Below are 26,576 nucleotides of genomic sequence, written 5' to 3' on the forward strand. Positions count from 1 at the left end.
TCTTGCAGGTTCTTAAAAATTTGGTACAGGTTTCTAAATAATATCAGTGGGTTTTGTTGTCATCATGAATCTATCTGAGAGCTCATTCAGATAAAATTTCAGTAGTTCTGTTCTCTGTAGGCTTGAGTAAGGCTATTCAAGCAGTGGTTTCTCCTAAAATGTTTTTCCTACTAAGTAACAGTAGGCCAAGGAAATGGAAATTTCTACAAATATGGGTAGATTGGGGTTTCTTGTTTAATAGGAAGTTTAATATTCTTGCAGATGACAGAAGAGTGACTGTGGTGGGTCAGACTGAAGGTCAGTGTAGACCAGGATTGTGTCTCCAGCAGAGGCCAAAGTGGGTGCTTAGAGAGGAATATAAGAACAAGACATGTAGAATCTCTCCTTTGAGTGCTTTCTGAGTCTCCAAATCCATGTTGGCCAAACATTTTGAACAACAATTGGACTTTATTATAGATATTCTCTGCTATCCCAAATAACAGAACATATTCAGTAAATGCCAAAGACATTTTGTCAGGAAAACAAGGTTTTCCTTTAGGAATTGTTAAGGAATGTGGTTTTGCTTTTTAAACTATGAATATTCTAAATTGGAACAAGAAACCCAAGTAGTTTAAGGAGAGCCGCCATTTGCTTGATGAATTTCCCAAACCTTCAGCATGAAGAAGAAGGTAGGTCAAGACAGGTCATGTTGCAAGACAGATAAAATAAGCTGCTTTGTATTTCAGGAAGTTCAAGAAGTGCTGCAGGAGCTGTAAGAGACATCTTCTAATTGATAGTCTGAGGAAACAGGATTTTGCTGACCTCCTCATTTGTACTTAATTTGTACCTGTTGGGAAAAACCCTGATTCTGTTTTAGATGTTTCTCTAGGCTTGTTGTCTCTGTTTACAGCTTAGACAAATTTGACAGTAGTCTTTGAAGCATAAGAAAAGTGCTATAGGACATGTCTGAACTTCTTGTCCTTGATGGCAAGAACATACTGTGTTAGTATTTCTAAGTGTCATTAGCTCTCAACAGATCTGCTTGAGAAATACTTCTGTCTGGATCTGATTTATGAACTTGAAAAGGTACTTGGTTAAGAACTATACTATCAGGGTTTTTTTTCTTTCTGTAAGGAAGACAAGAGAAAACTATTTACGATTCTCATTCTAGATTCAAATTCACACCTAACTGGTCCTCTCTCTCCTCAATCTGCTAAAATCACAGGCTTGAAAGGTGCTTGGTATAAATAAGGCTTGTAGCACAAGTTAAAACAGGAGGAAAGAGATCAGTCTTGTTTAAGTGATGACTGCATGTCTGGAGAGGTTTAACAAGACTACAAGCTTGTAGATCATCAGGTCTTGGCAGTAGTAGTCAGGAGATCAGTCCTAACTGTGAGACACTATCTAGACACAGATAGCCTCCAGAGCATGTCCAGATTTGGCAATTTTACCGAAGTACTCATAACGTAATACATATTCAAACCATTCAAACATTTCCTTCTTTCTTCTATCTGTGATACTAAACAGCTCCCACCCACTTGACATTGTAGACCAAGTGATTCAGATCTATTGGCTCTTGGTTGTGGAAAAATCTGCCTTGAGGTCAATTGTGGTTCGTACCACAAGCAGCCATCCTTTCTTCACTCTGCCTTACTTCAGCCTGCTTTTTTAAATGGACACAGTATCCTTACTTTCAGCTGCATTTGGTTAAGGATCAGCGAAGAATTGTATGCAAAGGACCTCTGAATGCTCTGTGCATGCAGGAACCTGTCTGTGAAAACTGGCCCCTATTGGGCCCAAGTAGAAAGTAAAGGAGGTGGCTGTGACTCAAAAGCCAGAAATACTTGGAAATACTGAGAGAAAGCCTAGAGGAGTCCATTTCTGCCACACTGATGGTAATCCTCATAAACACTTTCCCACCTGGTGGAAAGCAGCAAATTCTAACACCACAGAAAATTCTTAAGACATGTCAGAATTTTGAGTTCTGCTGTGTCCCTGAATGTCTTTCCTGAAACTAGAGATTTTTTCCCTGTCACCCCCCCCAGCCCCCTCCTGGGATTGTTTCCTGTACACAACAATCAGACTTTAGTAATTGCAACTTTTTCTTTTCTGATTTACAAGCCCACATTAGGCCTTTTGGATTCATTATGCATCAACCAGTGTGTATCTGGGGACAAATAATGTTCCATCTTACTTTCTTTTTGCCCTTGAACTGAACAGTTTTGTTTTTTAACAGAAATGCCTTTTTTCTTTTGAGAGCTCTCAGAAATATGTTCCTTTAAGAACCTCCTACATGGTATGTATTTGCCATTTGTAAACACAATATGTCAAAGAATGATTTGATTCAGTGGCGAGGCAGCCAGATATTTGCATGTCATGAGGTCTAAGGGAAATAAACTGACCCTCAGCCTTCCCCCATCCAGGCAAATTCTGATGGGACCCTCAAATAGCTCTGGCAAAGTGTCCTGTTTCTTTTGGACTTGATAAATGCTTGTTTCTGTGAAGACGTGTAATTATTTCTTCCTTTATTTTGCTGTGCAAGTTACCAAGAGAAGGAGCTTAAAACTGAATGTGAGTATTGAGGCTTTTTTCCATTATTCCTTTATCTGATAAGCTTTAAACTTGTTAGTATTTTAATATTTTGAGCAAGTGTGTAGGAAGTTTTTCCTAACAAAACAGCTGAATAAATTAGATGCAGACTTCCACATATATATTATGTTTTTAATTTTGTGTACCTAAAGAGATAGTTTTTTTAAAAATTAAATTTTTTTTTATTAATTCTTTTCATTGTGGTAATTGGCTCACCCACTAATTTGCGGAAAGATTGTCTGAGGTTTCCTTTGTAAAGAGATTAGGATGAGTTTTGTTTACTCCAAAGAATCACCCAACAAAAAATGAGTATGCTTTTTCCCATTACATTTTTATCACTTATCAAGATTTCATTTGCTTTTACAAGAAAAAATTCTGGATAGTCTTTTCTGTTAGGTCACTTGTTTCTAGCATGAGTACTTTTAACACCTAATGTGGATTGTTCTTGATTTTGGAAAAAAACAGTTTCCAAGCTGTCTTTTATAAGAAGTCAAAATATTGCCTTAAACAACAAGTATCATCTCCAAATTCTCCTTTCAAAAGACACTTTGTGTTATCTTTCTTCATTTTTAGGATCATTTTTTTTTTTTTAATTTACATTTAGAAATTAAGTTGCAGATGCCATTTTTTTGTTTATGTTAATATTTTTCTTCTATCTTTGCAACAAGTTGCTATTTGTACAAAACAAACTGTAATGGATTTGATATATTAACATCATTACAGATTGCTGATGGTCATCCCATGTAATTTTACTGCAGGATCAGGAAAATCACTTTGACTCAAGGGTGTTTAATTGGTAGAATATTGGGATGATATAACTAACTTGCAGTGTTAGAGAAAAATTAATTCAAAAGCTGCTTGAAAGATATTCTGATGTATCCTGTCTCCAAATTATTTGCAGGCAATCATAATTTATAAAGCATGTATTTTTTGGTTGACATGGTAAGACGTTCTGTCAGCTCCGTACTGATAATCCCAGCTTTTTTCATTTCTTTTCCTACCAGAGGTTTATTTCTTGAAAGAATTTTTACAAACTTTCAGTATTACCTAACCATGGGCAGACAGAAAGAAATATTTTAACCAGCATGCTTCCAAACACCAGACACAAAATCAGAGGGTGAAATTCCAAACCTGTTGGAAGGAGCAGCCCTCCTGCCGACTCAAGCTCTAGGTTCTGTCAAGGCTTTTAGATCGCCTGGAGTGTAAATCCAAGTGCAGTTTTACTTCACACTTCCCTCATGCTCATAAGGTAATCATTTCTAGTTCAACTGTTCTATTAAAATCTCTAGAGCTTTAAGTTTGGAAGCTGGTGTGGTGAAATGCTGCTGATGTTCCAGTTGGGCTGCTGCAGCTGAATTCTTTCTTTTGGGAACAGGGCATGCAGCTCTTATGAGAAAGGAGGCTGTGAGTTCCTTGTTTCATACATTTGTGTTTTCCTGTAAAATGTCAGAGGGATCAAGTAAGGACATTTTTGTGGAAATATGCAAACATGACTCCAAGAAAACAAGCTAATAAAACCCTATTATAGAAATTCTGTAGCAGAGATAAAGGGAAGGACAAGACTCACAAAGGGAAGCTACACTGCCTTAGTTCCTTCATAATGATGACTAAGTTTAATTTCTGCTAGAAGTCACCCTAAAGAGGAATTTGTATCTGTCCTTTGTCTAAAAAAAGTGCCTTACTCATTAGCTTCACGAGGTTTAAGCTAGCTTTTCTGAATATCCCCATTCTCTGTTGCCATGTTGTACATGTCAGCTATTGTCCCTACTTGTTCTCCTTTCTTAAACTTAGGAGGTTTTTTTGATTCTACTTTATTCAGGATAGTATGCTACTTTTCTTCCAAGCTATGAGTTCAAAGGCTTCTTCCAGCCTTTGAATTTGTTTAAGGTCCATGCAAAAGGACTGGTTAATTCTTGCACATCTCAGCATAGTGTGGGTAATGGATCTGAACAGGCTGCCCTAGCTGGTCGCTGGCCTCATGCTTAAGAGGCTTTATCAGTCAGAAAAATATTAGTCTTCCTGTAATGTGTCCTTGTGCGTAGGTAACAGAATTAACAGAAAGAATGGCTAAGTGCCAGAGGATGGTGTAGCTGTTGACAGAACATTTTGCATAAGAATATTCATCATGACCTCAGGGTTATAAAGGACAACTGCAAAGAGCGCAACTGGAACATTTTATTGCTTTGGCTAAATTTGGAAGTGTTTTCTACCTCTAGCACTGGGAGTTGACCAGTTGGCAACATTTGTACACTGCTTTTAACTATCCCAGGCCAGTGCCTTGGATACAGCCTGATGAGCAGACCCATCTATGGCGAAGGTGCAGTGAATGGCTTCTTTTGTTCCCACTCCCCCAGGTTTGCTCTCTGACCTTGAGAAAGTCAATTACTCTTCTTTGACAAGTATTAACCTTTTCTGTAGACAAGTAACTCACAAATGTGTTTTAGGATTACTTTATTACTGTTGTTAGAAAAGCATTCTGAATCCTTTGAAAGGATGACTGTAAAATACCTCAGAGGTTTAGGTTTAATTCTATTTATGAGAAGCCCATAACAGTTTTAGGCTTAAACATGCTTATCAATCTCAGTCTTTCTCAAGTGAGCTCTTCAAGTTTCGAATTCAGCCACATCATGATCCATTTATGTGCTAAGCATGCAAACTGTGGCATAATTAAAGTTCAAAAATCTAACTTGCATGGGAAAAAATGTTAGGAGTAAAAACTATTTCATGCTGGTCTCCTAATTGGCAATCTTTTTTTAGTTTAATGCTTGACAGTTGAAGAGCATTGAGAAATATTTCAAATTAAAAGCTCAAACAGTTTGGGTTTGTTGGATTTTTAAAAAAATACAGTAGCAGAATTCTTGATTTGTTTGATCACTTGCTTAGACTTTTTACTGAAAACTTTTAATAAATTTTACATAAATTAGCAGAAAGGCTTTGGATTGTATTTGTCCCTTGGTGCAGTTTCTGCCACTGTGTTCCACTCTCCCCCTCCTCAAATGAACCTTTCTCACCACAGCTGGTCACAATTACAGTCTCTGAGCACCATCCTCTACCAAAACCAGTCAAATCCATTCGAGGTTTGCAAAAATGGTTGTTGTTTCATTCTTCACATCACCACTAGAATAAGTCCACATCAGTCAGACTCTACTGGTATCAGTGGGCTCACTGTTCCACAATATCCTTGAGTTAAATTACATGCTCTCAAAATGTTCCTCGATTTTAGAAAGGAATTTCTTGATTTTTACCAAATTTCCTCCAGCATTCTAAGGTTTAGTGATGGGTTTTATTTTTCTGAAGTAAATGTTGACTCTCTTCAGTGTTCAGATAAACTTTAGTCTTAATTTTTCCTTCAATCAGATGAGGTCAATCCTACACTGGAACTGATTTTTAGATAGTGTATAATTATAATCATAGAAAGAAATTCACTCTGAAGTCATGGTATCAAAAACAAAACAACAACAGCAACAAAGACTTTTTTCACATATCAGGACATTACAAAAATCCCAACAGGGCAGTTACTGAAGGGTCAGTGACCTGACATCACAATAAAGAAAGACAAAATACCATGGTCTACTAATTTTAAATCATAGCCACTTCTAGGCTATTTTAAGTAGCAAGTGTTTAATGTGTGGTGCAGAGACTGTAAGGCTTGAGGGAAATGTTTGGATACCCAGTCACATAATTTTTCTGCAGATTTTATCTCCCAAGAAGGCAGAACAGGTAATGTAAGAGTCACAAAGTCTTCAAGTAGGGGACAAATGTCACTGACGGGAGCCCAGGGCTGAATGTCTGTAAGGACTGGTCGTTATTGATGCCACAGGATGTGAAGATTCAAGTTAAAACTCAGTCAATGCCATGTTATCCCCTGCCTTGTTTGACAGCACATTATCTACTCAACTGCTCAAGACTCCAGAGGTCTTTAAATAACATTTTTGCCTGCCTAATGGATGATACACAAAGCCACATATTTAAAAAGCAAAAAAAGGAAAACCACCAACATTTTTTGTTCGGTATTTGTCCTAGGGACACTTATTTTTCCTCCCTGGTAGAGGACAAACAGAAAGCCAAAGATCTCCACTCCCTGCTCTTTTTTCTACTAGTCCCACTCCTAAAAGTGTTCTCCTAAAAACGTTCACTGTCGTCAAAATTATTTTTCTGAGACCACTTCTAAAAGTGTTTTTACATTTTGAGTCCATATATCCTTTGACTGTGCTAGAATGAAATGTGCTGGATAACTATCAACAGTGAATATAGGACATGATGTAAAAGAATGTGTATATCTGAATAATAATTTTTTTTTTCACCAGCCCAAAAGCCAGCAGCCTGTCCTTGATGCATCTGTGTAGATAAGCTAATAAGGTTTTCCTGTCCACAGTGTGTTTAAAGCACACAGGGCAGGAATTAAAACCAAAAAGCCACCCTGCTATAATTCCACATCACTGGTGGTATGCCCGCACAGCTGAATTGCACTATTTTGTAACTGCAACCATGGTGCAGATGCTCAGACTTCATTACAGAATTGTGCATAGCACTGCCCAACAGATAAGAGCAAAACCACCCTAAACTGTAGAATTATGTCCTATACCCGAAAATTTTAAATCACCTAATTTGACATCCATTAATTGAGATAAATTATTCAGCTACATTAATTTGCACACAGATGCCAGTGTTCTCAGTGATCCGTTTTAAGAGAAGATACAGCAGGTGGTCATGTAACACTTAGAGGGAAGCAGAAGGAAGGTAAATAAGTCTGTTGAAGAGTACCCACAGCATATTTTCATGTTGGATGTTTGTTGTGAGCTCTCCTAGAAACCTTTCTCGCCATCTGTCTCAGTTATATCATATAACCAGTTTGCTGCTTGATAGAATACAAAGAGTGACATTTCTTTCAGATTTTCTTTACCAGCTTCATGGTCTGTCTACCTAGAAGATACAATATATGCATATGTATTTTAATATGCTTCTGCTGTTATTGTTATATCTCTGTATTCCCAAAACAGTGCAGCTGCAGAGAGGATTAATGCTAAATGTCATAAACAAGCCTACTGCGTTAATTGTCATAAAAAATCCAGAGTCCATAGGTAGATATCAGGCTGGTTTTAGCTCTCTTTAATGTTTCTGCTTGCCCCTCCTTTTTGTTGTTGCCTAGAGGAGCTGTGGGTGTTCAATCCTTGACAGTACTTAAGGCCGGGTTGGATAGGGCTCTGAGCAAGAGCTGTTCTACTGGGAAGAGTCCCTGTCCATGGCAGGGGGGTTGGGAATAGGTGATCTTTACAGTCCCTTAAATGGTTTTGTGTCCAACCCAAACCATTCCATTATTACTTGATCTTACCTCTTGGAATTGCCCATCTTGAAGCCTGTTTTCTCCTGGGAAGCATTGGAGAGTGAGTGTCACAGCAGTGGTCACCCCAAACATCTCACATATAACAGGAAGACATTTCCAGTGGCCAGCACTTCTTAAACTGTACAGCAGTGGTTTTACAAACAATGATTTCTTTTGGTGTAATAGCAGCTTAGGGCTTATCTGCAGAGCCACATTATCCCTATTTTCAGAGATGAGCTTGATAAGAAGGTGGCAGACAAGCCTGAGGAAGCTCTGCAAGCAGCAAAACTGGCCTATGAAATATTTGGCCTACAAATCAATATACGTGGAAAAAATTATAATTGAAGTAGGGATCTTACATACCAGTACTACTGACAGTAGCATTTGCTTTTCCTAAGTTGTAATGCCATCTAACTCATCACAATCTCTTAACAAGGCTGAGACTAGAAAATTTTAGATTTGTTTCATTTTGATAAGGTGTCATCCTTTTATTAAAAGACTGCTGTTTCTCGGTTTATATTTTTCCTAAGGAAATCAGGTCAGGTTGGCATAGCACAGCTGGAGATAAGAGGAAAAGCCACTGCAGCAGATGCTTGATTATCATTTGGGGGATTTATGTTTGGGTTTGGGGGAAGCAAGTCTTTCTTTTTTTAAATAGGGTAAAAATGGGGTAATGAAAATCCTTTCCAATTTTAGCTTGTTGCTAACAATGCTGCTGCTGCTAATGATCTTTATATTTTTGCTCATTTTATTTCTTAAAGCAGTTCTAAGTAGGTCACAGGCTTTTAAATAACCCTTCTAGAAAAAGTTGTGCTGTGTAGTCAGTTGTAGTTTTGTTTTTTTTTAATGATTGTAATTCATGTGATGCACCCCTTCTCACACAGTAGAGTAATATTCATCCACCATGCTATTCCTGAAATAAAATGTAAGGGTAGGGAAATCTGGTCTCTACAACTAGGACATCTGCAAAGAAGAGAAATTACATATTTTTTCATTAAGATCTTAAAGATTACTGTCAGAATCAGCATTCCCTATTGAAGTTCTGTTACTTCTTGTTAGTGGCAAGACTGTTTTGATTGGTGACCTCCAGGCACTTCACCCACCCTTGTATAACACAGGTATCATTTCTTAGAACGACTGTTTTCCCTGGGAAAGATTTCAGTCCCAAAGGCAGGCTTGTGTCACTTCCAGGGAGGTGTGTCCCTGCCAGGTATTGTCAGTGTATGGCTGAGATGCTGCTGTTTCCTTGGGGCACTTCTGCCCAGCTGTGCAGGCTTTTTGTGCAGATGCTGTTCTAGCAGAGGTGGTTCCAAAGTGCTTCTCTGATGCTGCTCCCTACCGGTATCCAAAGGGGGCCTAGTGGGAAGCTGGAGAGGGACTCTTCATTAGGAACTGTAGTGATAGGACAAGGAGTAATGGGTACAAAATGAAAGATGGGAAACTTATTATAGACATTAGGAAGAAATTCTTCACTGTGAGGGTGGTGAGGCACTGAAACAGGCTGCACAGAGAAATTATGGATGCCTCAGCCCTGGAAGTTTTCACAGCCAGATTGGATGGGGCATTGAGCAACCGGGTCTAATAGGAGGTGCCCCTGCCCATTTGAGTTGGAACCAGATGATCCTTAAGGTTCCTTCCAACCCGTAAAATTCTATGACTCTATGATTTGCACAACAGTGATGAACAGGGTGTAAGTCTCAGATCAGGACTTCAATGCATGTCTTCATTTTTAACTTCCACTTTCTGTTTATTTAAACACTTTTTGAAGTACCATTCATGATTCCCTAATCATGGATTGCAGGTGAGTAAAGGCATGAAAGGGTACTTGGAAAAAACAGGCATGCACAAGAGACCTGTTTTGTTGCGATGAAAATGTCCCCACTCCTGTTCTAATGCCCATAAAAGAATGTTGAGTGTTTGTGGAGAATTTTACCCTCCCTCTTTTGTCATTCAACAGTCATATATTTTCTGTATCACAGAATCACCTTGCAACTGCCCCTGCTGAACCTCACAAGCCTCCTGTCACCCCACTTCTCCAGTTATGGGGAGGGCCCTCTAGATAACAGCACATCCGTGTGGTGTATCAGCCTCTCCTCCCACTGTGGTGTCATCTGCCAGTTTGCTGTGGGTGCCACTGTCCCATCTAACTCACCAGTTAACTTGAGTGGTCTTTGTCAGATGACCTTTTGTAACAGATGCAATCCTCAAACCTGTTTTCTGATTCAATAAGGGAAGTACAACTAAGAATACTGTCAGGATTTTACATTGAAAGTTACAGCAGTGCACAGCCGAATTATATCATCACTTCATTTTATTCCATACATTTGACAGTAGTCAGAAAGGAATGACCTCCATAATGACACAGGAGAAAACTCTGGCTCTACCAGACTATGTGAAAACCTGTAAATGTGGGTAAGAATTATTTCAGAAAAAAAAAAAAAAAAAAAAAAAAGGAAGAATTTAGATGACTACACCATTTGAGCTTGTATGGTGTAAACAAAGCAGACAGCAATACCAATTAAGGAAAAAATTACAAAATTCCTGAGATACTTGTTCCCCTAGTTAAGCCATAGCTCTTGCCCTTTTTGCTTGTGGTCATGGGGTGTGTAAACACAGTACAATTCAGCACAAATTACCAGACCAACCTCTAAAATATTTGCTTTGCCTTGACATCCCACCAAAACAGTGTCACTTGTGGACCATGAAGCAGAATAGTTGGATTCTTACAGCTGTGTCCTGTTTGGCATATGTCCTGGCTGCTTAAAGGAGAATTTCAACAGTGAGAGCTCTGCACTCACTCAGATACTTCCAGGACTTGACGCTGTATTGCTGTCCTGCGCCACAGAGATAAGATAGTTCAGAGTTAGTATCTGAGTCTTCTTTCCAGTAGGTTCTTGGTTTGACTTGATCTGTAATATATGCCCCTAGTTCCTATTGCGTCTCTAGCCTTTTTTAGAAAAGCAAAAGAATTTTTAGAAAAGCAAATATTACAGAACTCTTAATGTATGTAAATGCATGAGACAAAAATAGAAATAGGGAAAATTGAGTCGTGCAAATAAGGCAAATAGCATTAGAAGATAAAAAATGCACTTACATGAAAATGAACAAGTGCCTAGGGCAGCTTGCAGGGGTGTCCTCATCATAAGATATCAAATTGTTTTTCTTATCCTTCAGTGCTGTTCAAAGGATTTTTTTCCCGTCTTTTTTTTCTTTCTGCCTCTCTAAGAAATAGCCTTAGTTTGTTATTAAAGAAAAAGATGATGGAGTTCAACGGCATACCTATTTAGATTAAGAAATATTCCATTAGAATTTCCACAAAGTGAAATATAGAACACTTTTACCTGTATGTACATATCTACATCCATATGTATATACTAATTCTTTTCTGAGAATGTTTTGAGTATGAAGGTTTTTGGCCTTTTTATTTTTGTATGATGTCAGGAAGATTAACATATATTTATAGAAAACATCAAGGTTAATTATTGAAAGGTATATTAACCTTCTGGCTCTGCTTTTTAGCTCCAGTGAGAAAAAAAAACAACCATTCTTTTCCTGATGGTTCCATATTTATCAGCACTCAACTCCACAACCATGTTCTTACAGCTTTCTTCACTGGAAGTCTTCTAGTGTTTTGCATTTTATGGGAAATAATTTGACTCTCCAGAAAGTCCCTGTCTGAATTTGTTGTAGCTAAATTCTATCTTAATCTGCTTTAACAGCTGGCTGACCGACTTTTTTGTATTTTCATCTCTTTTATCATTCAGTCCATGAGACTGCAGCATTCTCAAATCTGACCCAAGGGACTCCAGTTACAATATCCTCACATCCTTGGCAACATCTCTCTGCACCTTCTTGGAATATTCTGAGTATTAAAAATTATAGCTCATATCCCTGCCAACCAGGTACATAAAAATCAACAGTATTTAGCTTCCAATTTAAAATGTTCCAATTTAAATAAGAAAATAATCTTTTCCCAAGGAAGGGCAACATGGCAGTCTTTCCCTGTGCTTAGGACTCGAGTTAGCAGCTGGAATGCTGGAGTCAGCGTTTCATTCCATGAGAGTGAATAACATCAGATCTCCAGAGATTTCTTAGCTGACCTTCAAAACACAAAGTCTAGCTTCCAGCAAACTTAAAGTAAACATATTTCTCTAGAGATTAGGATCAAAGCACAAGAAAAACATTCTACTTCACTGTGTGGCGCTCGTACCATTACTTATTTATTGGAGCATGTATAAGTGGTGCTGGGAGAGATGAGATTTACCTTTTTTGTTGCATTTTCTAATGGTAAAAGTAGTTCTCAAAGGTTACCCATACTTTTGCCAAAAGTTTTGCAAAAAATCTTCATTCTTTTGCATACCATTGCCGCTTCATTCCCAAACATGGTCTTTTATGATGATTCATGGTCAAACTCTGAAGACCTTCTGAAGAAAAGTCTTGGGCAGCTTGAGCATTTTACTAGAGAAGCAGCCCAAGGACACCTTCAGGCTTTGACTCTGTTCTTGGGGGTACTTTATTAAAGTTCTCAAGCAACAGCTCTCATCTGTACAACAGGATTAATAGTACTTTGCTTTCATATCCATATAAGGGTTTAATAGAATAATTACGTTGCAAATTCAGTAGTTCTGAAGTATTACAGTAGTGGGTCTTCTCTGTGCACACAGCCTGGGCTTCCTGGAACAGACTGACTTCCTGGGGGAGAAAAATCATTAATCAAGAGAACCACTTTTTAAAGAAAATTATTTGAAATGCAGAGGTTTTGATAACTTAAAAAAACTGATTGACATTCATTAGGATAAAAAACTAGAGATGTTTCTACAGACATGGGAAGCTATTTGTTGGTGAGCTTTGTGCAACAAAAATGTGCTATAAGTAACAAAAGTTTAATGAATGCCCTGTGTGGATTTTGCTGTTGCCACTTTTAGACTGAGATGAAACTCTGTCAGGAAGCAGGAGTACTGATCCAGCACAGAGGGGATCAGAAAGGTAGTTCACTTGGGGTTATCGTCCGAGGCAGTTCATAACTTTAATTCTCACTAAAAAAAAAAAATAAAATCCTCTGAAACCCAGTTTCAAGCCTGTTCTGTGACCTTAACTATGGAGTTAACCACAAACACTCCATGATTGTGTCCTTAGATACCAATTTATACTCTTCCCCAGTAAAGAGCAAAATGGGCAAAACTTAACCTTGACTTTGGTCATGACTGTGGTTGTGCATTAAATACACTGAGCTCTTCCTGGTTTTATATGTTCTGTAAATGTACAAGCTGATGGATGTAATTTTCTTATATGAATGGGTTTATTTGTTACACATTCACATCTCTGTTTGATCTTGAGGAAATGGAAGTCCTGATTCAAGCCCTGTTATATTATTTTTCCAAGGACATCACATAAAACACATCAGAAATATTTTTAAGAAAGCATTTTTCCCACTGATCTGGGTTCCAGATTATTTCCTTACTACACGCTGTCTTGGCTGACACAAATATTAAGGGCAGTAAGAAATACCATATATCAATTCAACCCCAAAGATTTTCAATTTATAGGAACAACAAGCTTTCCAGCCAAGTCATTACTTTTGGTCTGAAATTAGTATGACAGCCACTCTCCCTGCCCCCTTTCCACTGTTTTACTACTACATCTCCCAGAACAGATTCATAAATGCCTGACCTTATGCATTGGTGCTAGTGGAAACCTGCAGTAATTGTTTTTTTCTCACAGCTCAAACAACCATTTTGGTTTAGAGCTTACCAAAGCAGAAACCCAGGATAAGATTTTATGCCTTTTTAAACCTGAACAGTGGGTATGGTTCAGGCCATCACTGAGTGCATAAAAGTCAAAGTGTGAGGTTGTAACTCTAAGTGGGCTAGATGTAGGCTTTGTAATGGATAAGAACTCCCTCAAATCTTCTGTATGTTCTTACATTGTCTTCTGTATGTTCTTTTTTATTCTCAGGCTCTGCATCTGTTTAAGAGAAACTAATTTGCCCTGTTATTCAAAGTGCAAAAATTTCAGCTGCCCAAAGTCACTGACACATAAATATGTTAGACCTTCCCCAGTCGTTTTCAACTCCTTTAAAATTCATGATTGCTGGTACTGGCTGCAGCTACATTCATTGAGTTTAATGAAGAGTGCAACCCAAGGAGCCCAGCAGATGTTTTTGGCGTTGCTACACTGTGAACTTTCTGGTTTCTTCTTCCTTCATTTCCAAGAATCAAGACCCAATTTTAGCAAAGTGATGATGATCCAACCAGCAATAAGAAGACTGAAATAGGGTTTAAAATCCACAATCCTTAAAACATTCATTATTGCACATCTATAAGCAGCTGAGGCTTGGATGCTTGTCCAAGCCTCTTAAGCCTGAAAAACTGAAGGATGGGAAATTCATACAACTGATTCTCAATAGATTTGTGGTATTTCCTGCACTTGTCTGGCACAGAAATATAAACTATTTCACATTATTTTGGTACTGACAATGTGGAATCCAATATAGAAATAAAGAAAAATGTAAGAAAAACCAATCTTTTCCAATAACAACAAGGAAAACTTTCTTTGAGTTCTGATTTTGTTTGACTTATTATTTAGTTTATTTTTCTTTATATTTTACTGTTTTGCTCTCCAGGAATATTTGTGTGACTTTAAAATGTCACCAAATATTAGCAGCACAGTTGGAATAATGCAAAAAACAGTCATATATCCTGGAGTCCCTTGTCTTCCTTCCATTGGGTCAGGTAGATGTGGGGGTATTTTGAAAAGAAAGGAACGAGTAGAAGGACAGGAGTATCCAGAGCAAGTCAGGAACACACTACAAAGTGCCTGCCTCTTCTCTTTGGTCTTTTAACTCTGCAGTTGGTTTCATTTCTGAATTATTGCTTCTATCTCCATTACCCAATTTCTGGATGAACCATATCTCAGGATCCAGTACATAATGCTCATAATGCCAGTAGTTTTATGTAGGGAATGTGAAGTTGGCTTCATTTTCAGGTGTCTGGCCTGAAACAGCGTTAGAACAAGCTGAAGCAGCCCTCTTGCTCCCCATCATGTAGGTGATACAATTCACAGTATATGTTGTTAAAGGCTACCATTTTGTTGTTGAACAAGCCAGCATTAAGAAATCCAGGGCACTGCAAATGACCAGGAAATGCCTTTCACAGGTAATGCAGCATTACTTAGTATTTGAGCAAGCATTATGCACTGAATTACATGACCTTTCCATCTTTTGCAGATCACGTGGAGGGCGCCAGCAGGATGGCCAGCAGCCACACAGATTGTCATTTCTGCCTGCAGTCTCTGCGCGGCAGGAAATACGCACTAAGAGAAGAAAATGCTTACTGTGTTCCGTGCTATGACAGCCTGTATGCCAACCCCTGCCAGGAGTGCAAGCAACCCATTGAGTGCAACTCCAAGGTAAGGATTTGGCTTGAACTTTTTGTTCCTTGTTAAATTATACACAAATCGAATTTCTTTAATGGTAGATTTGATATCCACCCCTTTTCATATCCCTGTATTGCTGAAGAGACCTAACCATAGCTGTTGTACATCCACACACAGCAGAGTGAAACAGTGCTATTTTCCCTGAAAAAGGAAAGCTCTGGGACCAAAGATGAGGAAATCTGCACATGCATATGCCCCAGGCCTACAGCAAGGCTGTGGTGGGTGTGTGGACCTCAGCTAGGCTCCATCCTTCACCTCCAGTCACTCATTGGCTGCAGGGTCTGCACAGTGCTGGAGGGGTGATAGGGTGGGTGGTGCGATTCAGTGTATCAGGTTGATTGACACCTCGGGATTTCTGAGACATGTTCATTGAAAAAATGTTTTGAGCAATTAATAAATTACTTTTACTGTAGGTGTTGACAAGCAGATGCCAAGCTTAGAAGACAACACGTTTAGAATTTGCACATTCTCTCTCTCTCTTTTGGAAATAAAGTATTTTTTAATTTCTGCTATATTCCGTGCTTACCTTGCTCGTGTCACAGATGGTATATTAATGGCGGTGTTTCTGCTGCTTGTCTTTCCTTTCACCTCTCAATTTTTTTAAATATTAATTAATAATTCAAGTTCTTCTGTGGTTTTTGACAGGGTTTCTAGTACCCCATACTTCAATTTAGAGGACATACACTTGACATTGAATTTTAAGGTCAAATGAAACCTATCAAAAAGCATTTATTTTGCCAAGTTCAGTGTGTACTGGTCACCTTCTCCCCATGCTTTCTTTGCCTATGTTCCTTAGAAATAAAAGGACAGAAATATATTAAAATAAACTTATTGGAAGGCTTTCCCAGCCCAAGCACTTCAAAGCACATAGTCTACATATAGGAATCATCCAAGGAAAATGCTGATTTGGGTGAAGACACTCCTCAAACTCTCATCAGCATTTCATCCACAGCAACACTGTACACGTAGCAGCAGTCAGATTCACTAGGAGAACACATGCTTTGAGTTCACTTAATTTCATCTTTAAAATTAAAAATTAAATAAGTGACAGGATTACTCTTGTTGAGGATCATAAACAAAAATCCATGTCTTTGGACAGAATGGAAGGGAAAAATGAGAGGAAAAAGCAGACGTGTAAGAAAGGAGTGCACCTGGCTAGAGACATCTAGAAAAGTGTAACACAGAGACCTACAGCTGATGGTCTTACCTCTGCCAAGGGGTTAGAGCTTGGTTTTCTTCCTCTCCTCCTCACTCAGTCTTTGCCTCAGGCTGCTCTGGGCTGACAGCCGAGTTCCTGCAAGGTTCAGAGTCCTAACTAAAGCAAATGAAGCTGGTAAATGCTCAGCACCTCCTGAAATGAAGCATGGTATTTCTTTTATTTTTAGCTCTTTAAAAGGCAGGGGCATGATCAAGGAGAACAATGAGATTGGATTTGTGCCCTCTTAGGTTTCTTACTTATAAAAGAGTCCTGGAAGGGTTTATTGTTTAAGCTGGGAGGGTTTTTTTGAGGTGCATTTTCCCCTGGCTTTTCTAACTGTGGGGAAATTAAATCTGCTGTTTGGGTGGGTTTTTTTGGTTTGTTTTGGGTTTTTTTTTTTTTTTGGTTTTTTTTTTTTTTTTTGAGTTCTTAGTCAGGATCTCATACATATACTGTTAGCTCTTTCATCCCTTATGCCCACTGACTCTTAAACAAACATTTTTCTGCCAAGTTTTCAGGGGGATTTATATCAGATGTAAACAAAAGCAATGATTTTTTTTTAATCTTGCTAATAATTATTTTGTTCTCAATGAGTTTTAATTGCTTGATTTCTGACATAACAGCATTATGTCATGTCAGCTGGAAGTAGTAACACTGAAAATACATAAGGTTCATTTCAAATTCTATAGAATATGGGCTTCCTCTCCAGTGGTCTGTGCACATTAAAAATGTTGATCATTTTTTTCCCCTTGAAAGACAACTGTAATATGTAATGCGGTCCTTCCAATAAAAACATACCTTTGTGTTACATAAGGAAAGACATTCTGTCAAATCAGCTCCTAATGGCCTCTGCAAGAGATCTACACAACGGTGTGACACTGAGTACCTGCCCCTTCCCTGAGCACACTTCTGGCTGGATCCACCACTGCAATGACCTTCTTTTCTTGTTTTAGTTCTGGGAGGAACCGAAGGATAAAAACACTGTAAATAAATGTTCTCACTAACATGAACTTACTTTCTCCAAGGATCTGGCCTACAAAGGCCGCCACTGGCATGAGGGGTGCTTCAGGTGTGCCAAGTGCAGTCGCTCACTCGTGGAGAAACCATTTGCTGCCAAGGACGAGGTCTTGCTGTGCACCGAGTGCTACTCTGATGAGTACTCATCCAAGTGTTTTCACTGCCAGAAGACCATTATGCCTGGTAAGACAACAGGGGCCCTTTGCTGAGAAATAGAACCACATTTTTAATGATAACCACCTCCTGGAATAACCAAGTTACAAGACCCTTGACTTTCAGAACAGTTTGGAGGAGGCTACTCTTCCTTTGTGTGGAATTCTCCCAGCAGTGGGGAGAAGGCAGGCAGACACTTCTGATCACTGACAGGTCTTACGAATCCTTTTAAAAATATTAAGAGTTAAATGCAGGGTAAAACGTGTCCATGTGATGTCCTTGATTCTGTTGCAATTCTTAGGAAGCATATCCCACTGTGAGCATAAGCAGACAAACTGAGCTATTGTGAGCAGAAGTGCCAGATTAGATAAGTCATCTGCATGTTTTCCACATTGACCAGACCCTGTGTTTGTGATCTTTATACTAGTGCTTTCACTCAGAAATATTTTTTGTTTAAATTGTCAAAACATGACAATTTGCTTTCAAATCATTAGCAGCATTTTTATTAAAATGAATACAAGTCCATTTTACAATATTGTCCATGTTTACAATAGGCTTATTTCCTGCCATTAGCAATCTTGAAAATTCTGCACATTCCACTAAACTGCTTCTCAGCTTCTGATTGTGTCTGTTCAGGACATGCTCTAGACTTTTCATTGCTACCACATCACTAAAGCTCATGCAGCAGAGTGACTACCCAAAAGCTGCCTCTTCACAGGCTTCTGAGAGAAGCCACAGCACCATTTGTTGCAAAAAAGAAGCTGCTTGCTTAGGAAAGTGTGTCCCTAACTTTTGAAACAGAGAACATCAGTAAATTTTGCAGTGATGTTAGAATTTTATTTTTCAGTATCTCTTAATGCTGAACAGTAAGATTCAGGCTGTGCAAAATTATAGTCTTACTACTGGTACTAGATTACTCAGGTTGTATACAATCTGTAACACTAGTTTGTGTTTTTACAGTTTGTTTCCTTTTCACTACAAGTAAAACCTGCATTAGTGGAAACAAATATTTTAACAATAAAATTGTGTTCATTTTAAGGATTATAAACTACTTGAATAGTATATGGTTTACAAAAATGTTGTCAAATAGGCATACCCTACTAGATGTGGTCAAAAAGGTGCCAGAATACACTCAGGTTTGCATTATTATCTTCTGGTGTATATTCATGCTGCTTGTTTTGTCACAGAGTCTAAATCCTTGCAGCAAGTGCCTGAAGGTGTAAGAAACAGTGCAACAGTGGCATGGGAATGCCAGCCAGTCTCCATATCATTAACTTCCTTCTCATCAGCTCTGTGTTGAAAAGACCTAGTTGTGAAAGACAGTGAAATTGTCCTTCTGATCACTGGGATGAAAGTGTAAACCTTTTGTATCTAAATACAACCAGTAGTTTCTCCACTGGCCCCACTTTTGAGGAAACAGGTACAGTGCAATTGATCAGTTATAGCAGCAATCTTCTTCTTCATGTGGAAAGGATGGTAAAGCACCTTGCACCTCTCAGTTCAGTCTGATGCTACTCACAGATAAGAAATTAAGGATGGAGATACACTGGAAATATAGCTCCCAGATATATGTGCTTGACTTAGACTTATGTTTCTATATCAAGATAGGACATCTACATACAGTGATAAAAGCTCTAAAACTCCTCTAACAAACATTTAACTGAGCAATTTTCTGTCCTTGTGCTGTATCAAAAGCATCTAGTTAAATATGATAAAAATAATTGTTGGTCTAGGACAGAAATGGTGAGCTATAGGAGAAGGCAGTAATGTGCAGTAATGTGCAGTAATGTGCAGTATCACAGAAAAAAAAAATTTATTATTAGAAAGTTGCCAATTTAAGCTGATTAAGATAAATAATTAATTTATAAGTAAAGGAGCCTTAATTTAAGAAAGACAGAAGATAGGACAATAATAAATATACTAAACATCCAACAAATTAATCTCTACTTTATAAAAGTGCTGTGTACTGACCATTATCACTGAGCTGGCTGCTTTAAGAGAAACTGAGCAATTCAAGCATAATCACAAAGAAGCCCCAAAAGATTCTTATAAGAACAGACTCTAAAAATCACAGTTTAGGCAATTCAGTCTATCTTTTGCCAGATGAATATATGGCACTGGATGTATTCTTGAAATTTCAAGTGCATTCTTCAAAGCACTATTACTTTGAAGTTTACTGTTTTCTTGGGTAATCCAATGCTGAGGTAGAAGGTTCAAAAACAAGAGCATTCCCAACATTTAAAACTCATATTACAAGGCTATATCTGAGAGGATTGTTCACTGTGGTTTTTTTCAGGTTCACGTAAAATGGAATTTAAGGGAAGTTCCTGGCATGAATCCTGTTTTGTTTGCCAGTATTGTCAGCAACCATTGGGAACAAAACCATTAATCACCAAAGACAATGAGAATTACTGTGTGCCCTGTTTTGAGAAGCAATTTGCTCACCATTGCTATGCTTGCAAAAAGGTAATTAAACACGCAATACAAAAAATGTCCTAATGAGGCAATATTGCTCATGGGACAAAGGGCTGGATTACGTGAAATGTGTGGTGAACTAAGATTAAGATCAGAATCTTTCCATTGACACTGGACACTGAAAGGCAACTGTGACAGTGTCTGCTGTCCACTCTTGTTAATCTAAGATTGATTATATCTGCCAAAACAAATGCTTTGGGCTATTGATATTAGTTATTGATTGTGACTTTTAACAAAGATTAAATGGAAATAAATATATAACCCTTCTTTCTTGAAAATATCTGATTTTTCCTTTGTAAACATGCCTCTCCATAATTTTTGAGATTTATTCATATGCATAATTAGCCACCTGAAATGAGCAAATCATCCACAATCTTGACTATTTTTTCTTGAAATGTATCAGGCAATTAGCAGATCAAGTAACATTCAATTGTGATAACACTAATCAGGAGTTCCACCGATGCAATATGTGATGATACCTTTATGGGCACCAGAAAGCTTGATTTGGTTTCTTTTTTCCCCCAGGTACAGATAAATCAGTTCTTCCCTCCCTTGACTTCTCATGTTTTAAGATTGTCTCTTGTTGATGAAAATACTAAAAGCATCATACTATTCTAGTGTGATACTTTTCTCTAGGGAAATGTTTTAAGCTGTTTTTAGGGCAGAATTTTATTTATTCTTTAGTACCTGCATTACTCTGGAAGCTATTTTTTTTTTCCGCTTCATCAAATTTCCTATAGTTATGTAATGATTACCCGCAAACCTTCACCTCTAACAAAAGCTATTAATTTCAGGAAAATATTCTGCCTACTTTTTCCTTCAGTAGTTAAACTTTAGAAAGTACTTTTATATATTCCCATGTATAATTCCTATAATTATAGGAATTATATTCCTATAATTTCCTATAGATATGTAATTATTACCTGCAAACCTTCACCTGTAACAAAAGCTTTTAATTTCAGGAAAATATCCTGCCTACTTTTTCCTTCAGTAGTCAAACTTTAGAAAGTACTTTTATATATTCCCATGTCTCTACATCCAGGCTTTAACATGCATTAAATGAACACATGGCAATTATAGTAATCATGCTTGATGTTTATTACAGGCATTGAACTTAGCACTTCCTACATTAAATAATCAGGATTTGCTTCTTATAATTTCTAGGAATGCAAATAGTCCCCCTACATAACAGCTAAAACCATTTTTTTTCTGAAACTTGCATCTATTCCCATACATGAGAATTGAGCCCAAATAGATTAAATTGCCAAAATTGCCAAAATGAATCTTGAATTTTTGTCAGTGATTTTTAGATTTTAATGGAAAAGCAAAGGTAACACAAAATAGCCCAAAACTGGAACATTAAAGGGATTGGAAACTGTTTCAATCTCTTTATTGCTTGACCCCATATTATTCTTGATTTTCCTAAAACTGTATTCCCCAGGGAAATTTGATGATACCGCTATTTTTACTTAAGTTTCTTTAATTTTTTCTTCTCCTATTTCAACAGTATTCATTCATTCATTCATTCACTCATTCATTAATTTCCTGTCATGCATGTGACTTGATAGTAGAAACACTATCTTACAGCTCACCTTTATAGAAATTTCTCTGTAGTCTCTCACAAATTCTGTGAAACCAGCTCTTTACCACACATATGGGAGCCACAGAACAACTGGAAATTTTCCTCTTCAGAAATAGCCAGTGCAGAGCTGTAAGTGTGTTGCTGGAAAACAGAAGTTGATGACACTGATAAACATGATTTTTTTTCTTCTTCTGACTGTGTAGATCTCCGTTCTGTTTTACTTCTGTTTCTTTATTGTCTTTCTTCCTATTTAAAATACTGTTGCACTTGAGAGACAGCAAAATACTGGTGGGAGATTAACTATTATCTCAGCATCAGTTCTCTCATCCACTATCACTGAGAAATTATTTTCTGAGAGCATGCCTGATTCATAGTGATTATCTACAGTATAACAGAAAAATTTCATTTAAAGATAACATATTTATTACAAATTATGAGGTTATACTGTGGTAGAAAACTGAAAATAACAAACAAGTAGTATATGGACTTCAACTGCAATATAGTTAAATGGATAATCCAGATGAAAAAAAGTTGATGTGACCACCCTTCAATCCTTCATGATTCACACCTTTGTTTCTTTGCTCTGCCCTTCTTTGTCAATACATTAGGTTATAACTTCTGGAGGAGTGACTTACCATGACCAGCCTTGGCATAGAGAATGCTTTGTGTGTGCTGTGTGTAAAACTCAGCTGTCTCGACAAAGATTCGTTTCCAAAGATGAGTACCCATACTGTGTAGACTGCTTCAGCAAATTTCATGCCAAGAAGTGTGCTGCTTGCAAGATGCCTATTACAGGTGAGTCTCATCTTCTAGAGGGGACCAGACAGAAATGAATCATCAGTCTCCTCTCAACAAAGACTTTCACTTTAGGAAAGAAAAACATTAAAATTACTCCCATCATAATGAAAGAGACTGAAGGAGTTAACTATCAGAGAGACTCTCTCTGTGTCACATGTCTTGTATCTTGCTAGGGCATACTGATCACACATGCTCCCTAACGGATGAGGAGTTGTTTTATGTGCCCAAAGGAGTTCCTCCATTTTTTGAGGTAGTGTTTTCTGTAGTAAAATTCCTCCTTAAGAATATTTTAAAAGGTGCTTTTTTTGTTCTTCCCAGGACAGTACACACAAGCCCCTCTGTGATTTCTTCAGATTTGTTTTTAAATGCAAATTTGATCAAACTGAACACAGATTAACTGCCTGCTGGTAAGACACACCTGTCAAATTAGAAAGCTTGCCAAATGCATCAGAGCTCTATTTCATGAATCCTTGTATACTTATATATGATTTATAATTAGACATGTTTGTCACTGGCCTATGATAGCTGAAGTTTTCTGAGAGCATTTGTTGGTGTTCTGCACCTTAATCCTATTATGTGTGGAGTCAGCTGTTGAAAAGTACTTCCTGATTCTTACAGGTGCATGCTGCATATGTCATTGGACAAAGAAATCAATGAATACCCAATCACATATGCATGATTTAAAAAAAAATTATTAAATTTCATTCAGAGTTGTATTTAAACTATACACATATTGCAAATAACTTCCATGAGAGTTTGTTGGGAAGATCAGCAAACCTGAATGGACTTTATCAGAAATGATAAACCCATTGTGTTCAGAACTCGTAATGGGATATGCAAGCAAGTGACTTGTGGCTTTGCTTGAAGTATTTCCCACTGTTTAAATTTTAAAGGTATTTTTCAATTCAGCCAATAAAGAGTATTTCACACTATTGTACATTAAACATTGGGTTTAATTTTAATGTATTTTTGTTCATTTTTCCATTTGCTATGTGAATGACAACCTGATCACGCATCCGAAAACCCTCTGTTGTATTACTGAACCATGCCTAGAAATACTGGATTCAGATCTTCTTTTTTTTTTTTTTTTATACTGTTTTTCAGCTCTTGGAGGTGCCAAATACATCACATTTGAGGAGCGTCAGTGGCATGGGGAATGCTTTAGCTGTACAAAATGCTCCATCTCCCTGGTAGGCCAGGAATTCCTCACTCGGCAGGATGACATCCTTTGCCACAAATGTGGCTCTGCTTCATAGTTCTGTGGAAAGCTGTACAGCTGCATTGTTCTCACTCTGTAGCAATATAGTTCATTGGTCTGCTATAAGAAAACCAGATTAAATGTACTACAGTTATTTAGTCATTCAAGTAACTTTCCAACAACAGTTTAAGGTCATCATAGTTCTCAACTCTTTATAGACAAAAGTTAAACAACCCCCCATACTGGTTAATAAAACAATGCAGAAAAGATTTGTATATATTTAAAGACAAACTCCACTAGGTTTTCCTTGTAGCACACTGCACTCTGCTGTTAGAAGCCTAAAAATTTATTTTTTATCACTTCTGAACCAAGGAGGATTCTGAAATGTCTGTTTGGCATGTAAATAATGATGAGGCATTAGCACTGATTCACAGATGCAGATCTTGGCATAGAAAGCTGGGCACAAGCATTTTTCTCTTGGATGATAACATTGAAATAAGTCAAAGTAAATATTATATTCTTCAATACTTTGAGCAAAAAAGATGCTGACAAAGCAGGCAGAACTTGTGAGTAGGAGATGCTTACACATTGAGGAGCACAGAGTCAGAAAGGCCCATTCCAAGGGCAAATTCAATGGAAAAAATGTCACTTTCCTTCCCTTACTGGTATTGGTCCCCAAAGAAGTCACCCAAAACACTACAGCACAGGTTCTTTCCTCCCACAAGTGGGTAACTGTACTTAAATTTTTAGGCATGGCTGCTCTAGAACATAAATAAACCCATATTTTCAGCTAATGCAAGAGGTAAGGAGTGCTCAAGATTGAATAGTGCTGACGTACATTTTCCCATAATTAATATGTCTTAAGACTCTGTTTCCACTCTCTTTGCTATACCTTCAAATACAGGCCTAAAATATACTTTCTTTATTAGTTGATGCAAGAGCCAACTCATACTGGTCCCTTTAACCTTGTACTTTCCTTCATTCAAAACTTCATTTGCCAGCAATTAAGCCCTATTAAGGGCCTTACCTGCTTGGTCTTTGAATCACAGTTCATTCCTCTGCCTGCAAATTCCTGTTTCTGGACAGCAGGCTATCAACTCTCCAGAACTAATTCCTGATTCATTCCACCATTAGCCACGTGTGTTTTTTAACAGTATTTCAAGAATTAGTAATTGTCACTGTAAGCCAGGCAGCTCTTGCTTGTACTACAGGGCCTTAGTTTCTAAGTAGCCAGCCTTTACATCTGCCTGCTGAGCTCCAGAACTCAAATGTCTACTATTAAAGGTCATCTAGAGCTGAGTTACAAACATCTATCCTCTTCCTTTTTCCACAGTGTGTGTTGCAGTGGCCTGATTCCTGTACTGGGCCATTGTGGATGGATCAGTGATGTTAGGAATGGCAGGCTCTGCACTGTCCAGCAGAGTTTGAGTCCTCATCTCGGATGGCTTTAAGTCATTTTTCTTCAGACTCTGACCTTGAGTGCATAGAGTTATTTGCCTGACTTGAGTGGCCTTTATTCATATTGAAGACAGCCATTACTTTAGGTAGAAAAATGGAAAAATAGGAAGAATATGTGTGCATGGCTAAGCCAGGGCTGAAGTGCAGTGGCATAAAAATCAATATGGATAATGACTGACCAATGAGTACATAGCAGTCTGTTGTCAGTCAATAAAATATTGATCTTTTGCTCTATGTGGTGTGAATTTTTGGTTTTCATTTTCTTCTTTCATGGCAGCTTCTATTGCAGTCTAGAGTTTGATTAGTTTATGTTTTTCATTTTATCCCAGCTGCTTCCTTTTCTATTTACACATCTCCCGTGGCTGACACAGGTTCTTGGTAAGGCTTAGATTCCCATAAATAGAAATATGTTTCATTGCCTTATATGTATAAATATATATACAAACACACAGACATAGTGGTTCACAGTTATGTATGATGCTCTAAAAATTTGCACTGAACTATCAGTAATTAATAAATGTTAATGGTCTTGAATTTTTTAATTAAAATTATGAGTCACAACATTTGGGCTTGTCTGTGAGGTGTACCTTTTGTTTGTTTGTGTGAAATAACATTCAGCACATCTCAAGCAGATGGTTTGGGCCCTTTATCCAATCTCCTCTGAAGAATCATACATCTTAATTACAAATTGATGTGGGAATTACCAGGCAGCCTCCTAAGATATGAGAGAGTCACAGGTCAGACACACAGATCATAATAATCCCAGTCTTCCAGCCTTAACATTTATAAAAATTAAATTCTTCTCTGACTCATCAACTAATTATATTTTTAGAAATACCAACTGAATTATTTATTTCTTCTGCAGTAAATACAGTACAGTCAAACCTTACACTGAACATTTTCACTTCAGAAAAAACAGTAAGAAATAGATGTGATTTCTATAAATAGTCTGAATAAAAGTTATATCAGATAGCAAATTGCTATTTCCTAGTCTCTGTCACCAGCTACCAATGCCTGAATATAAATACAGTGTACTCTGGTGGTGGGCTGACCCTGGTTGGACACCAGGTGCCCATGGGAGTCCCTCTATCACTCCCCTCTGCAGCTGGGCAGAGAAGAAGCACTGCTCAAGGGCTCATGGTGTAGATAAGGAGAGAGAGACACCTCTCAGCAATTACTGTGACAGGAAAACAGTTTTGACTTGGGGAAAAAAAAGTTATTACCCATCAAATCAAAGTGACTATTGAGAAATAAAACAACATTTTAAAACCAACTTTTCCCAACCTCCTTTCTTTTGAGACTTAACTTGGCTCCTGAATGCTCTACCTGCTTCCCCCCCCAGAGATGCAGGGGGACAGGAGATGCGGTCTGT

General features: G+C 37.8%; 1 protein-coding gene and 1 long non-coding RNA gene across 3 annotated transcripts; one reads left to right on the forward strand and one right to left on the reverse strand.

Annotated features, from left to right (window-relative positions):
• The first annotated feature begins 1,537 nt into the window (after positions 1-1,537).
• On the forward strand, positions 1,538-25,767 carry FHL5 (four and a half LIM domains 5). 2 transcript variants are annotated; one of them, XR_003959234.4, is made up of 7 exons: positions 1,538-2,550; positions 15,117-15,298; positions 17,549-17,723; positions 19,990-20,159; positions 22,359-22,545; positions 22,867-22,955; positions 23,653-23,770. XR_003959234.4 is itself a non-coding variant. In XM_002194821.6 (6 exons), the coding sequence occupies exons 2-6, from the start codon at positions 15,140-15,142 to the stop codon at positions 23,802-23,804; spliced, it is 843 nt and encodes a 280-aa protein (XP_002194857.3). In that variant the 5' UTR covers positions 1,593-2,550; positions 15,117-15,139; the 3' UTR covers positions 23,805-25,767. The 2 variants fall into 2 exon arrangements, 1 of the variants encoding a protein (XP_002194857.3); XM_002194821.6 differs by lacking the exon at positions 22,867-22,955 and having other exon boundaries at positions 1,593-2,550; positions 23,653-25,767.
• Positions 10,315-17,671, reverse strand: LOC121469690 (uncharacterized). The gene is made up of 3 exons (XR_005979819.2): positions 17,539-17,671; positions 16,533-16,619; positions 10,315-12,583 (listed from the first exon to the last, which is right to left on the reverse strand). It is a non-coding gene; the product is annotated as an uncharacterized lncRNA (long non-coding RNA).
• Positions 25,768-26,576: the final 809 nt, after the last annotated feature.

This window comes from Taeniopygia guttata, chromosome 3 (genome assembly GCF_048771995.1).
Source record: "Taeniopygia guttata chromosome 3, bTaeGut7.mat, whole genome shotgun sequence".
NCBI classification, from domain to species: Eukaryota; Metazoa; Chordata; class Aves; order Passeriformes; family Estrildidae; genus Taeniopygia; species Taeniopygia guttata.

What these genes read in the sequence shown, in the direction of transcription:
- FHL5 (XM_002194821.6), top strand. Translation starts at nt 15,140, where the DNA reads ATGGCCAGCAGCCACACAGATTGTCATTTCTGCCTGCAGTCTCTGCGC. An exon ending in ATTGCTATGCTTGCAAAAAG is followed by an intron (nt 20,160 to 22,358) that starts GTAATTAAACAC and finishes TCAATACATTAG; the next exon opens with GTTATAACTTCTGGAGGAGT. An exon ending in TTGCAAGATGCCTATTACAG is followed by an intron (nt 22,546 to 23,652) that starts GTGAGTCTCATC and finishes ACTGTTTTTCAG; the next exon opens with CTCTTGGAGGTGCCAAATAC.